Source organism: Neoarius graeffei, chromosome 11, assembly GCF_027579695.1.
Source record: "Neoarius graeffei isolate fNeoGra1 chromosome 11, fNeoGra1.pri, whole genome shotgun sequence".
In the NCBI taxonomy this organism is placed as follows: Eukaryota; Metazoa; Chordata; class Actinopteri; order Siluriformes; family Ariidae; genus Neoarius; species Neoarius graeffei.
Genome location: NC_083579.1, coordinates 55,287,500 through 55,300,137, shown reverse-complemented (window position 1 = coordinate 55,300,137; position 12,638 = coordinate 55,287,500). Strand labels below are relative to the sequence as shown.

The 12,638-nt window shown below is 39.2% G+C and overlaps 1 protein-coding gene across 1 annotated transcript in view; it reads right to left on the bottom strand.

Annotated features, from left to right (window-relative positions):
* The window catches only part of tmem63c (transmembrane protein 63C), a 68,433-nt gene that overhangs the window by 32,765 nt on the left and 23,030 nt on the right, over nucleotides 1-12,638 (bottom strand). Inside the window, exons 2-6 of the mRNA XM_060933072.1 lie at nucleotides 10,531-10,798; nucleotides 6,245-6,324; nucleotides 1,206-1,293; nucleotides 671-708; nucleotides 7-149 (exon numbers count right to left, since the gene is read on the bottom strand). Of these exons, the coding sequence (XP_060789055.1) occupies nucleotides 7-149; nucleotides 671-708; nucleotides 1,206-1,293; nucleotides 6,245-6,324; nucleotides 10,531-10,752 (571 nt within the window). The 5' untranslated portion in view covers nucleotides 10,753-10,798. The remainder of the gene's footprint in view (nucleotides 1-6; nucleotides 150-670; nucleotides 709-1,205; nucleotides 1,294-6,244; nucleotides 6,325-10,530; nucleotides 10,799-12,638) is intronic.

The following is a 12,638-nucleotide window of genomic DNA, read 5'->3' as shown; positions in this document are numbered from 1 at the left end:
GATTACCCAGGAGGCTCCCAGAGAGGTTGACAGGCAGGATAACACTCAGCGAGAGCAGACACACTACAGCCATAAGAAGGATGATGTGGCGCTGAAATGCCAGGTACGTAACTGCATCAATGCCACACTTACTCCGGATCTCTTCATCCCTGCAGAGAGCAAAGAGAAGCCAAGACCGTCACAGTTACACATAGATAATGAGGACATGAGTGAGAGAAACTCTCGCTAAATACACTTCAAATGTGTATGACCTAGAGTATAGCTTGTGTGTGTGAGGGCTTTTCTTTTAATTGTATAAACCAAACAAGACACATGATGATATAATATAATAAACAGATGTAAAGACGTGTGCACACACGAGCACACACCCTGAGCCTCGCCCCACACACAGTATGGCCTCCCAGTCTCCTGCTGACAGGACCACCATCTAGAAGCTCTAGATGGTTCTAATGCAGTCGGCTAAATATGGCGCTAGTGTTCCAACCTGACCGCGCAAATGACATCCTGGAAACCATGGGAACAGAGGAAATGGCCGCTTTAAGGAGCACGCCAAGCTGTGAGAGTGAGTGGCAGAATGTAGGCCTGCGTTTGTTTTCCTTGCTTAATGAGATATAACGCAAGCAAGCCAAACACTGAGTGATGTCATCACCACTAGCTAGTGCACACTTACTTCATGTGGTAGAGAGACGTGAGCCAGGAGCAAAACCCCTATAAAGACAAGGAAGAGAAGACAACGAGTGCATAAAAAGGTCTAGGACAAATAAAAAGTGAGAAAAGAGCATGTCTGGCTAGCTAAGCATCTGTCAGAACCATTTGTGCTAGAAGAAAACAGAAAGAACTATATAAAAACACAATGTTGATGAGTCTGTGCTGAACCGTCATGCAATAAGTAATCCAGGGGGCAGAATCCTCAGATATGGAAAAGGTGAGTCATAATGTGACAAACGTCTATAGCACATAGGCAAACACGCAAAAGCTTTAAAGTGTACTTATTTTTTTTTAACAGAGGATCCATGTGATGGCTCCTGAGTTCATACTGCTCTTCCACTACACTTAATTAAAAACAAGTACGCTACTACTGAGCTCAGTTTTATTTAATCAAAAAAAGTATGATATGGAAGTGTGTCACTTTCTCTGACGTTTGTTTCTGTTGTGTTGTGTGTGTGTGTGTGTGTGTGTGTGTGTGTGTGTGTGTGTGCTCCCACCATATCTTTGGTCTCAGAGTCTGAGGGACTGGTTTCAGAAGGAGACTTCTCTTTCTCACTTTGTTCTCCATAGAAAAGTGATGTCAGGCTAAAAAACAAAACAAAACAAAGGCACTGTATCAACAAATATAGTGTTTCTCTTGAAATGTTAGTTTTCGGATCTTTTGAGAGCGAGTATGGTGTCTTCTATGAAACGCTAACCTAAACTCCACTCCCCAAACAGTACCATGAATAAACAGAGCACGTAAACTTTTCCACCTCAAAGCTTTTATCATTAAACAACGGAGGGCGGGGAGGGTGGGGTGGGGTGGGGTGGGGTGGTTACTTTACAGTGAATTTACTGAGGAGAGCCACGATGACTAATGCAACGGAGTGATGAAACAGAGGTGCAATCTAAGCAGCATAATCTCTGATATGCAATCTCAGTGCATGCCACCTGCACATAAGGCGATATAAATGTTGGACATGTTTGTGTATATGTTAATTGTTTGTGCTAGCATAAGCTCATATACTTTAATGAATAAAAATCTTTACCCTTGTTTTAGATATGATATTGGCCCTGAAAATTGAATTTTTGTAATGATTTTTTCCCTACTGGCTTGCCTTAAAAGATATAATTTTATCATTCTTAGAGAGCCAGCAAACGAGAGAGTTTGTCTTAGTATTTAACACCACGTTTCACATCGTGTTAGCCTAATTACCGAAAGTCTTTCTGGTACTGAAAATAAATAAATAAATAAATAAATAACCTTTTAAGATTTTTTGGAACAATAGTTGAAAATAGACCAAAACACCACCAACAACAACAAACTATCCAGCCGCCAGCAGTTCTGCCACTGAGGAATGGATAGAAGACCTATTCAGAGATAAATTACATGTTGCTTAAGTTGATTTTCAAACCTCCCCATTCCAATTAGGCAAATCATCTTTGCGTAGTTCGAGCCTCTGAGGTTGCCAGGTTATTCTTGAGTAGAAACATCTCATCTAAGATGGAATTTTTCAACAGCGTCCACACCCCTGCCTTTACACACAAGCACTTGTTTTTAAGATCAAGAAAAATCCGGGGATAGAAAATGCAGACTTGAGAAGCAAGATGTGTTTTTTATCTTTGCTGTCTAATGTTATACAATGTAAAATAAGAGCAAGAGACAATTTAAAATAAAAAAAGATACAAAAAATGTAATGCGATCGTAGGTACAGTATATCAGGGAACCTTTTCTGCTTTGAGGCCTACCTATTCATACTTGTAATGAGTCGGGCCCATTAAAAAAGATCCCCAATTATTTTGGCTCATCTTTTCTATTAGAATCTAATAATCTACTGTGAAGTGTATTAATGGGATGCAACATCACTCCCTGTTACAGATGGGAGCCCAGGAATTAAATAAATGCAATAAAACATTTTTTAGTTGTATGAATTGTATTTAAAACTGAATGGATGTGCCAGAAGCCAAACCATGCATACAGGGCATTCTCAGTCAAAAGGGATTAATGATCCAAAAGTGGAGTCTGGTTAACACAAGAACTTATTTCCATGTTTGTGTACAGCAAATAAGCAAGTTATTAAAACCAAGAAGTACACTCAAAAGAAGTGGATAATAGAACCCACTCAATGGGATTAGATCCTTACACACTAACAAAGAAAGATTTTTCCTATGAAAGAAAAATTTACTCGCTAAATTTGACAGTAGTAGAATAAATTTTGATCCTATTGTAGCCGTAACTAAATACAAAGACAATAGTTATGCATACTATTAATTAACTTAATGTGAAGATAACTAACAGATAATCAACAGATTTTAAGTTTTTTTTAAAGATTGTGTTTATTTTTAGTCTTTTGTATTTGTAATTATTTGTATCTGTACATGCACGACCCCACCAGCTCTGCTGATCAACTTTATCATGTTTAAATAAAGTTATTCATTCATTCATTCTGAGTTGGAAAATTACCTATCCATTAAGTTCCCTGAAGCCTCAAACTACCTGGTGCTGCAGACATCGTTCTACATGGACACACAGATGAAAACCTGGAAGAGCATGGAGGCGTACAACTTTATATATGGCTGGGTTAAAGATCTGGGGATCAGGACACTACAAGATAAATCCTGTATCATTTTGCCTGGGGAAGGAGGAATTTCTGGGCTTTTTGTCCGCATCTTTGCAATGGTTGCAAGGACACTACAAGTTTTGGTATCGGGTGTAAACAAACCACAGCCGCTCAATTATCAATCCTCCCTGCTCTTCTCTTCCAGCAGGCATCACAGATCCATATAATTTACCCACAAACTTATTTATTTATTTTACCCACTGCACGCGCTCTGTGTGTGTGTGTGTGTGTGTGTGTGTGTGTGTGTGTGTGTGTACATGTGCGTGCTCTCTCTCTCTCTCTCTCTCTCTCTGTGTGTGTGTCCGTGGGTTAAATGTAGAGGAGGAATGTGACAAAAATAAAAGCTTGTTCTTCTTAATTTACCCACAAATGTAATTATTCCACTTGAAAAGTGTTTGGCAAACCAGCTACTGGATTTGGGTCACTACGACATCTTGAACTATTTAGTATTTGGCTTCAAACTTGGAAAAAAAATTTGCGGCCCACTAGATGGTGCGTCGTGGCCCACTAATGGGCTGCAGCCTAGTTACTGAGGAACACTGCAACATATGAATGAGATATAGTACATTAGTGTCAAGTTGCCCAACATGTGCAAAATGTGCATAGCAACAAAGCAAAAGCAGCTACAGTTTAACTCATAAGGTGGAATACATATATGAAAACAAAATATCACCATAGCTATGCCAGGGATATAAGGAAATTCAAATTACAACTTTGTAGATTTGTTATGGTATTCAAAAATAGAGCCTTGAGAAATGCTTGCCATCAGGAGCAACATTCTCCACAAGATGGTGCCAGTATCTCAGCCATATTCATCAAAAGCAAAAGAGCACAGTGAGGGTCACAGACATGCTATATTACTGTACGCCACAGCAGTGTTTTTTACTCTGTGTAGCATATAACTAATACTTGCAATTATCACATGATCATGTGATGTTAAATGTATAGATGCTACAAGAAAAGTATTTGTGAATGAGGGGTCTCCTTTCAAAATGTTATAATCAATAGGGGAGAGCGGGGAGATTTGGGACAGGGGACACTTGGGACAGTTTGTATTCCCATAAATTAATTTCAGCCAATCAGGTTTTAGATGACATCAGAATTTAGATGTTGCCCCTTAGAGTAACCGACTTCCTTTGGAGCTATGAAGCTGGACTCTGCAGCAATTTAGGTGCAGTTAAATATATTTTTGTCAATCAAAACTTTTCTACTTAACAGTCCTCCATTCTATGGTGTAATGTCTGCTGGTGAATTTGGGATTTATTCGGAAGTCACAAAAAATGCAGCCTGGAGTTACCATATGTAGTATTATTTATATATACTGTATAGTATAATTTAAATTCTAGGGGAAAACATTTCAGGGTTGTTGTTTTTTTAAATGTCCAGATGGGGAGAGTTGAGAGAGTTCATGTTACAGGGTTTTTTTTGTGGTTTATATTGCTTAAAATTTTTTGTTAAAAATGTGAGTGTACCTGCATACGGATCAAACTTATTTCATTCCTTCTTGAGAATGGAACTGTTTTGTGGAGTCAGGTTTTGGGTAAACTGACATTTTTCTAGCGCTGTACCAGCACTGTGTGTTCATACAATTCATATGTTACACGTTCTGATCCATCCATCCATTATTTTATCCTGTTCTACAGGGTCGCAGGCAAGCTGGAGCCTATCCCAGCTGCCTATGGGCGAGAGGCGGAGTACACCCTGGACAAGTCGCCAGATCATCGCAGGGCTGACACAGAGACAAATAACCATTTGCACTCACATTCACACCTACAGTCAATTTAGAGTCACCAGTTAACCTAACCTGCATGTCTTTGGACTGTGGGGGAAACGGGAGCACCCAGAGGAAACCCACGTGGACACGGGGAGAACATGCAAACTCCACACAGAAAGGCCCTCGCCAGCCACTGGGCTTGAACCCAGGACCTTCTTGCTGTGAGGCGACAGCGCTAACCACTACACCACCGTGCTGCCTACACGTTCTGATAATAAATAAAAATTAAACACGTAGACCTAGGTATTTTATTTTTGTTTCATGTCTCCCCAGTATGTCCCAAGTCTCTCTGCAAAAATAATGACAGAAAAAGTGAAGCCTGAAGGCCAGTACATGTGAAGAGCTGGGAAACTAATGTTGTGGCAAGAGGGTATAGTAAATACTCTCTAATGCAATACGAATGTGACCTGCAAATAATTTCACACAATCTACAAAAGCTGAAAACTTGTCTCAAGTCTCCCTGCTCTCCCCAAACATTTTCATTTAAAATTATACATCTCATCTCATCATCTCTAGCCGCTTTATCCTTCTACAGGGTCGCAGGCAAGCTGGAGCCTATCCCAGCTGACTACGGGCAAAAGGCGGGGTACACCCTGGACAAGTCGCCAGGTCATCACAGGGCTGACACATAGACACAGACAACCATTCACACTCACATCTACGGTCAATTTAGAGTCACCAGTTAACCTAACCTGCATGTCTTTGGACTGTGGGGGAAACCGGAGCACCCGGAGGAAACCCACACGGACAGAACATGCAAACTCCGCACAGAAAGGCCCTTGCCGGCCACGGGGCTCGAACCCGGACCTTCTTGCTGTGAGGCGACAGCGCTAACCACTACACCACCGTGCCGCCTAAAATTATACATATATATGAAAATTAAAAAAGACATACACAATGCAAAAAGAGATCCAATTAATTATTTTGCTGAGTACATGTGATTTTCTAAATGTTTATACGACGTGAATACTATTTTTTTTTTTTATCACTGGATATACACGTTTTATTTTTTGTGTGTGCCCATTAGCCTGTTTAGATGTGTAGGACAGCTGGCAAGACTGTGGCACTCTGTGTACCTACTCTGTAGGCCTTATCATTATTAATCTACATCTCTTTAGTACAGGATGTGACAGAGTGTTCTCAGTGGAGGTTGTTGTACCTGTCATTCTCCATCAGCAGAGCCAGACGCCCGTAATCCCATGCAGCCTTCCTCACACAGGAGAAAACAAGCAGCAGGAACTACAGCAAACAGCATGAAAAGATCAGACAGAACCAGTTTATACTCTTACCATGTGTACGTATGTGGAACCCCCCCCCCCAACATATATATTATTTCATGACCACATCTTACACACTGACAATTTATCATTAAGTAGTGACATGATTTTACAAGTCTGATATTAAAGCTCCTTTCCAAAGAATACATGCTTTCTTTTTTATTTATTTAGCAGGGAAAATACAAATAATCAACATCAATATGTATGATATAAATGTACGATATAAATATTTAACAGCAAGTAATCTGGAAATAAAATTCCACATTTTTCACCTTAGGTTGACTAATAGCCTTAGCTGACCTCTCTGTGATTTAATATGCAAATTTTCCTAACACTGTAGGAGTAAGACCATAACAAAAACACTAAATTACAGAATTACATTTTCCCAGTTTACAAATCCGTACTTAGGTGAACTGTTACATAGTTGCTGTTAATTTGACTTTTTATGTGAAAGCTTTAAAATTTGTTTACAGTGGGGCAAAAAAGTATTTAGTCAGCCACCAATTGTGCAAGTTCTCCCACTTAAAAAGATGAGAGAGGCCTGTAATTTTCATCATAGGTATACCTCAACTATGAGAGACAGAATGGGGGGAAAGAATCCAGGAAATCACATTGTAGGATTTTTAATGAATTAATTGGTAAATTCCTCGGTAAAATAAGTATTTGGTCACCTACAAACAAGCAAGATTTCTGGCTCTCACAGACCTGTAACAACTTCTTTAAGAGGCTCCTCTGTCCTCCACTCGTTACCTGTATTAATGGCACCTGTTTGAACTCGTTATCAGTATAAAAGACACCTGTCCACAACCTCAAACAGTCACACTCCAAACTCCACTATGGCCAAGACCAAAGAGCTGTCAAAGGACACCAGAAACAAAATTGTAGACCTGCACCAGGCTGGGAAGACTGAATCTGCAATAGGTAAGCAGCTTGGTGTGAAGAAATCAACTGTGGGAGCAATTATTAGAAAATGGAAGACATACAAGGCCACTGATGATCTCCCTCGATCTGGGGCTCCATGCAAGATCTCACCCCGTGGGGTCAAAATGATCACAAGAACAGTGAGCAAAAATCCCAGAACCACACGGGGGGACCTAGTGAATGACCTGCAGAGAGCTGGGACCAAAGTAACAAAGGCTACCATCAGTAACACACTACGCCGCCAGGGACTCAAATCCTGCAGTGCCAGATGTGTCCCCCTGCTTAAGCCAGTACATGTCCAGGCCCGTCTGAAGTTTGCTAGAGAGCATTTGGATGATCCAGAAGAGGATTGGGAGAATGTCATATGGTCAGATGAAACCAAAACAGAACGTTTTGGTAAAAACTCAACTTGTCATGTTTGGAGGAGAAAGAATGCTGAGTTGCAGCCAAAGAACACCATACCTACTGTGAAGCATGGGGGTGGAAACATCATGCTTTGGGGCTGTTTTTCTGCAAAGGGACCAGGACGACTGATCCGTGTAAAGGAAAGAATGAATGGGGCCATGTATCGTGAGATTTTGAGTGAAAACCTCCTTCCATCAGCAAGGGCATTGAAGATGAAACGTGGCTGGGTCTTTCAGCATGACAATGATCCCAAACACACTGCCCGGGCAACGAAGGAGTGGCTTCATAAGAAGCATTTCAAGGTCCTGGAGTGGCCTAGCCAGTCTCCAGATCTCAACCCCATAGAAAATCTTTGGAGGGAGTTGAAAGTCCGTGTTGCCCAGCGACAGCCCCAAAACATCACTGCTCTAGAGGAGATCTGCATGGAGGAATGGGCCAAAATACCAGCAACAGTGTGTGAAAACCTTGTGAAGACTTACAGAAAACGTTTGACCTCTGTCATTGCCAACAAAGGGTATATAACAAAGTATTGAGATGAACTTTTGTTATTGACCAAATACTTATTTTCCACCATAATTTGCAAATAAATTCTTTAAAAATCAGACAGTGTGATTTTCTGGATTTTTTTCTTCTTCTCATTTTGCCTCTCATAGTTGAGGTATATTTATGATGAAAATTACAAGCCTCTCTCATCTTTTTAAGTGGGAGAACTTGCACAATTGGTGTCTGACTAAATACTTTTTTGCCCCACTGTATATGCTGTATTAATAAGAGTAGTCGGAGGAGTAATATAGGTCTGTACCTAACTGGTTTAACAATAATCAGAGTGTGCATGTACAACTTTGTTGACTCTATCATTAAATTATCTCTAATAGAGCTGAAATTTACCTATTGATATTTCACAATATTTAAAGTTTTCTTTACATGTTTAACTGAGAGTCCGTTATGCATATTTATATATTTAAACTCTTGTACTATCTCAAGTTTCTTTCTTTGTGCAAACACTTGAATTAAAAACAATCTGGGAATTGTGTATATACATAAATACACAGCGTATGAAGAAGTGGGAATAAAGAGTTTCTTGCATACAGGCCTCCTGTGCTCTCGGCCCACATGCAGTCGTAATAATTAGCCCTTAACTTAGGAGAGAGAGAGGGAGAGGGAGGAGGTGAGTGGTTGTCTTGGCAACTGACAGGGAGTAAGGTCAGCATGCACACTGTTCATGTAATGACTCCAGCATGAATACACTCAATGACTTGACAATGAGAACACAGCTACGGACCTTGCTCTTTAGCAACCAAGTCTGTAATTTGAAGCTGCATAAAATATTTTCATTGACAGTGACTAAATTTGTTCTGCTTTTGTTTAGTTAATCAACCTGCTTTGTTACAAAAATAAGGCTGGATGGGGCTATACCTGGAATAATCCAGGATTTTTTTAGACATACTGTACTGTGCAAAAGTCTTAGGCACATGTAAAGAAATGCTGTAGAGCAAAAATGGCTTAAAATAATGAAATGAAATGTTTCAACATTAAAAAATATACTATAAACAGCAGTAAGCCATAATAAATAAAACAAAGTCAATATTTGGTGTGAGACGACCCTTTGCTTTAAAAAAAAGTAGTCTCAGGTACGAGTGCAGTTTGATAAGGAAATGAGCTGTAGGTTTTACTAAGCATCTTACAGAACAAGCCACAGTTCTTCTGGACACTTTGACTGTCACACTCGCTTCTTAATTTTGCACCAAAACCCAGTAGCCTTCATTATGTTTTCTTTTTTCATCTGAAAAGTGGTCTCTTATGTAATACGCTGCTCAGATGCATTCTTTTTTTTTCTGTAACATTTAATTTTGTGCTGGAAGACGAATGTTTGGACTCCAACATGTTTTTGTACTGACTTGATAATGTAGAAGTCCTAAAATAGAAATCGATAAAGTGTATGGAAAAAAATAGGGTGCCTAAGACTTTTGCACAGTACTGTACATTATACTACTTTAGCAATAATGGGTAAGGATCTATGCAATGTGTTAAAAATCATAAAAGATGTCTATCAGTAGGAAAAATAGTTACAGGTTTCCAAACATAAATTTACATTCATATTTATGTTAATTTCTGATTTTACAGCTTTTCTTTGTAACATCTTAAGTAATAGACTAAGAAGAAAAGTAACGGGTCATATTCTGATAAACACATCATCAAGGCTGTCTGGGTTTTTACCTGTAGAGAGAGAAATGGCAAGTTCATTTTCTGAAGGTTTATTTGACATTTTTTTAAAAAAAGATGTGCATAAAACTTTTGCACGATACTGCATATTTGAGCAGTAAAGAACACATAGAGACTTTGTTGGATTGTGAATTATCAGCATCCTACTACCTACATGAGATGGTAATGCAACAGATCTTAGTTAGAGAATTTACTTAAATACACAGATATTACGTTCAATTGTTATACACACACCATAGACCTAAGGTTCACAATCCATTCCTCTAGCCAGCCTATTTTTGGTTCTATTCCAGTTCCTTCAATGCCTGATCAGGTGTGTACATTGTTAGAAAAAAAATGGTCGTGGGTTCTTTAGATAATTGAGGGTTTTTAGAAAGGGTTCTCTGTCTTCTCTCTCTCTGCTCTGTAATCAGGGAAAACTCTGATGAAGTTTTCTGCATATAACCAGATGAACTGAAGAATCCTTTACAGTTCTAGATTAAACCGTTTTGTATGGAAGCTAAACAATGCAATTAAAAAAAAAAACAAAAAAAAAAACAATGACCTTCTGCAGATCTCTAAAACCAATACGGGACCTGTTATTTGTTTGTAAACAGCAGCAGAGAGAAAAATACCATACCAGCCAGAGGACGAGGTTGATAGCGAGGACAGTAGGCACTCCACCAAAGGGCAGCCCCTGAAGCACACTGCTGCGAGAGTGTGAGAGATAACACCTCTCCGCAGTGCTATTCGTCTCAGTCACAGAGGCCAGCAAATGCAGGACATCCCGATCCACTGAAGCTGTGGACCATGGTTCAAACGCAGGACTCGCTGTTCCCAAGGAATTGGAGTACACCGCCATGGCAATGGCCTGGGTCTCAGTAAGTCTGCAGACTGTCAAAGCATCCCTAGGGAATCAGTGAAATGATTTTGATGTTGTTCTGCATTGGTAGTGCACAATGATTCTCAAAACAACTAACCAATAAGAGATAGATATTTGATAATTAATAACATTGTTAAATAAATAAGATGAAGTGTTTTAAACAACAACAAAGTGTAGAAATAATCAATACATCCCAATGAAAACACTGACATGCTTTAAAGTGCTACTTTGATGAGATTACGCCAAAACAATGAAACTCTTTCAAATTTTGCAGTTATAATGTTTAGTCTTTCAATAAAACCTGTATGTAATTTTTTTTTCTTGAAATTTGTATCACAAATGCTTTTTCTAAGGCAAGTTTTTCACAACCACCATTTCAGCTGTTGCATTTTGTTGAACTCAGCAGGGGAATGGGTCGACGCAGGGAGGTGATGTTATACATTCAACCAAAACACAAGTCATATGTAATGCTAGTGTGTAAAAGTTGCAATTTTAAGTCTACGTAGACCTGAAAATCACGATTTAAAAAAAAAAAAAGCTTTTGTAATGTAAAAGATGTCTCCAAGTCATTGTGTTGTGCAAGACTTTAGCAACATAGCCGATCTTGAGGCAGGGATTTCAATCCATAACTTGCCACTGTCAGGTATTGTATTGATGAGGTGGATGAACGGAGGTAATCACAGAAAGCGTGTCTATTTAAAAACATGCAGGCAGACAGATCCAAATCGTAACGCAAACCCAGAGTAGACAAATGAGCAATGGTTAGGCGAGGTGCGAACAGAGTATCGGAGGCACAGACAAGAGGGAGAATCAAATAAACAAAACAAAGTCACAACCTGAACAGCAATACGGAATACAAATGGCTTGGTAACAATGAACACTTAGGAACAGAGTGTATACTTCGCAAAGTCCTGTGTGTTGTCTGAGTCTTTATATCCACGTGCCGTGATTGCGCGTTGATCCTCAATAGGTGTCTATAATTAGTCCTTGTCATCCTGAGAGCAGCATGCACGTGCATAGCAACTCAGAGTGTGCTTAGTGTGGATGTGACGGCCACTAAACGAGACAGATTGCTTGAAGTGGATAAAGTTTGTCACACTATGTTGAAAAAATGTTCATCTTGATGTATGTTTTGGGGTTTGTACAGTACATTTCAACAGCTCATGCTTTACAAGAGCACACCATGTCAAAAGATGTTGAAGAATACTTGTTGAAGTCGTACCAATGAGCTGGAAAACTGAAGTCTTTATTGTTAATTCCAGAGAACACCAGAAGGTGAGATATCAAAATCAGATGTTCTCTTGGAGACGATTTTGTCCAAACTAGCTAAAATAATAATTTTCATCCTTGATTTTAAAACCTTTGTTTTTACCTTAAAGATGGTCAGGCAAGTGTTCACCATAACAACCGAAAATCACCAAGATCCTCTTCTTCTTCTGAAGCAATGGTGGTTACAGTGTTAAAACTACTGTTTTCAAACTCTGGACCATCTGAAGGGGATTTGCATTCAGAATTATCCAAATAATCCAAAGAAAAACAATCCAAAGAAAAAATTAAAGAAATCTCATGTTTACTGGAAGATACTGTAAAACTTCATTATATTTTTTGTGTAGCTTGAGCAGAAGGTTGAGTGTATGACATCATAGTTCAGTCTTACGGTTGCTACCACTGACTCTTTTGAGCAGGCGTACATATGCAAAATAAACATGGCCGACAGTGAAATACCGAATATTAAAATCCAGATTTCTTGTGACCTCCAATTAACATCCGGTGACACTCTGAGGAAGACGGAAGTTGTACGTCGAAACATGTCAGGTAAACAAACCCAAAAATTAGATGTCTGATAAAAAAGAAAAAAAAAAAAA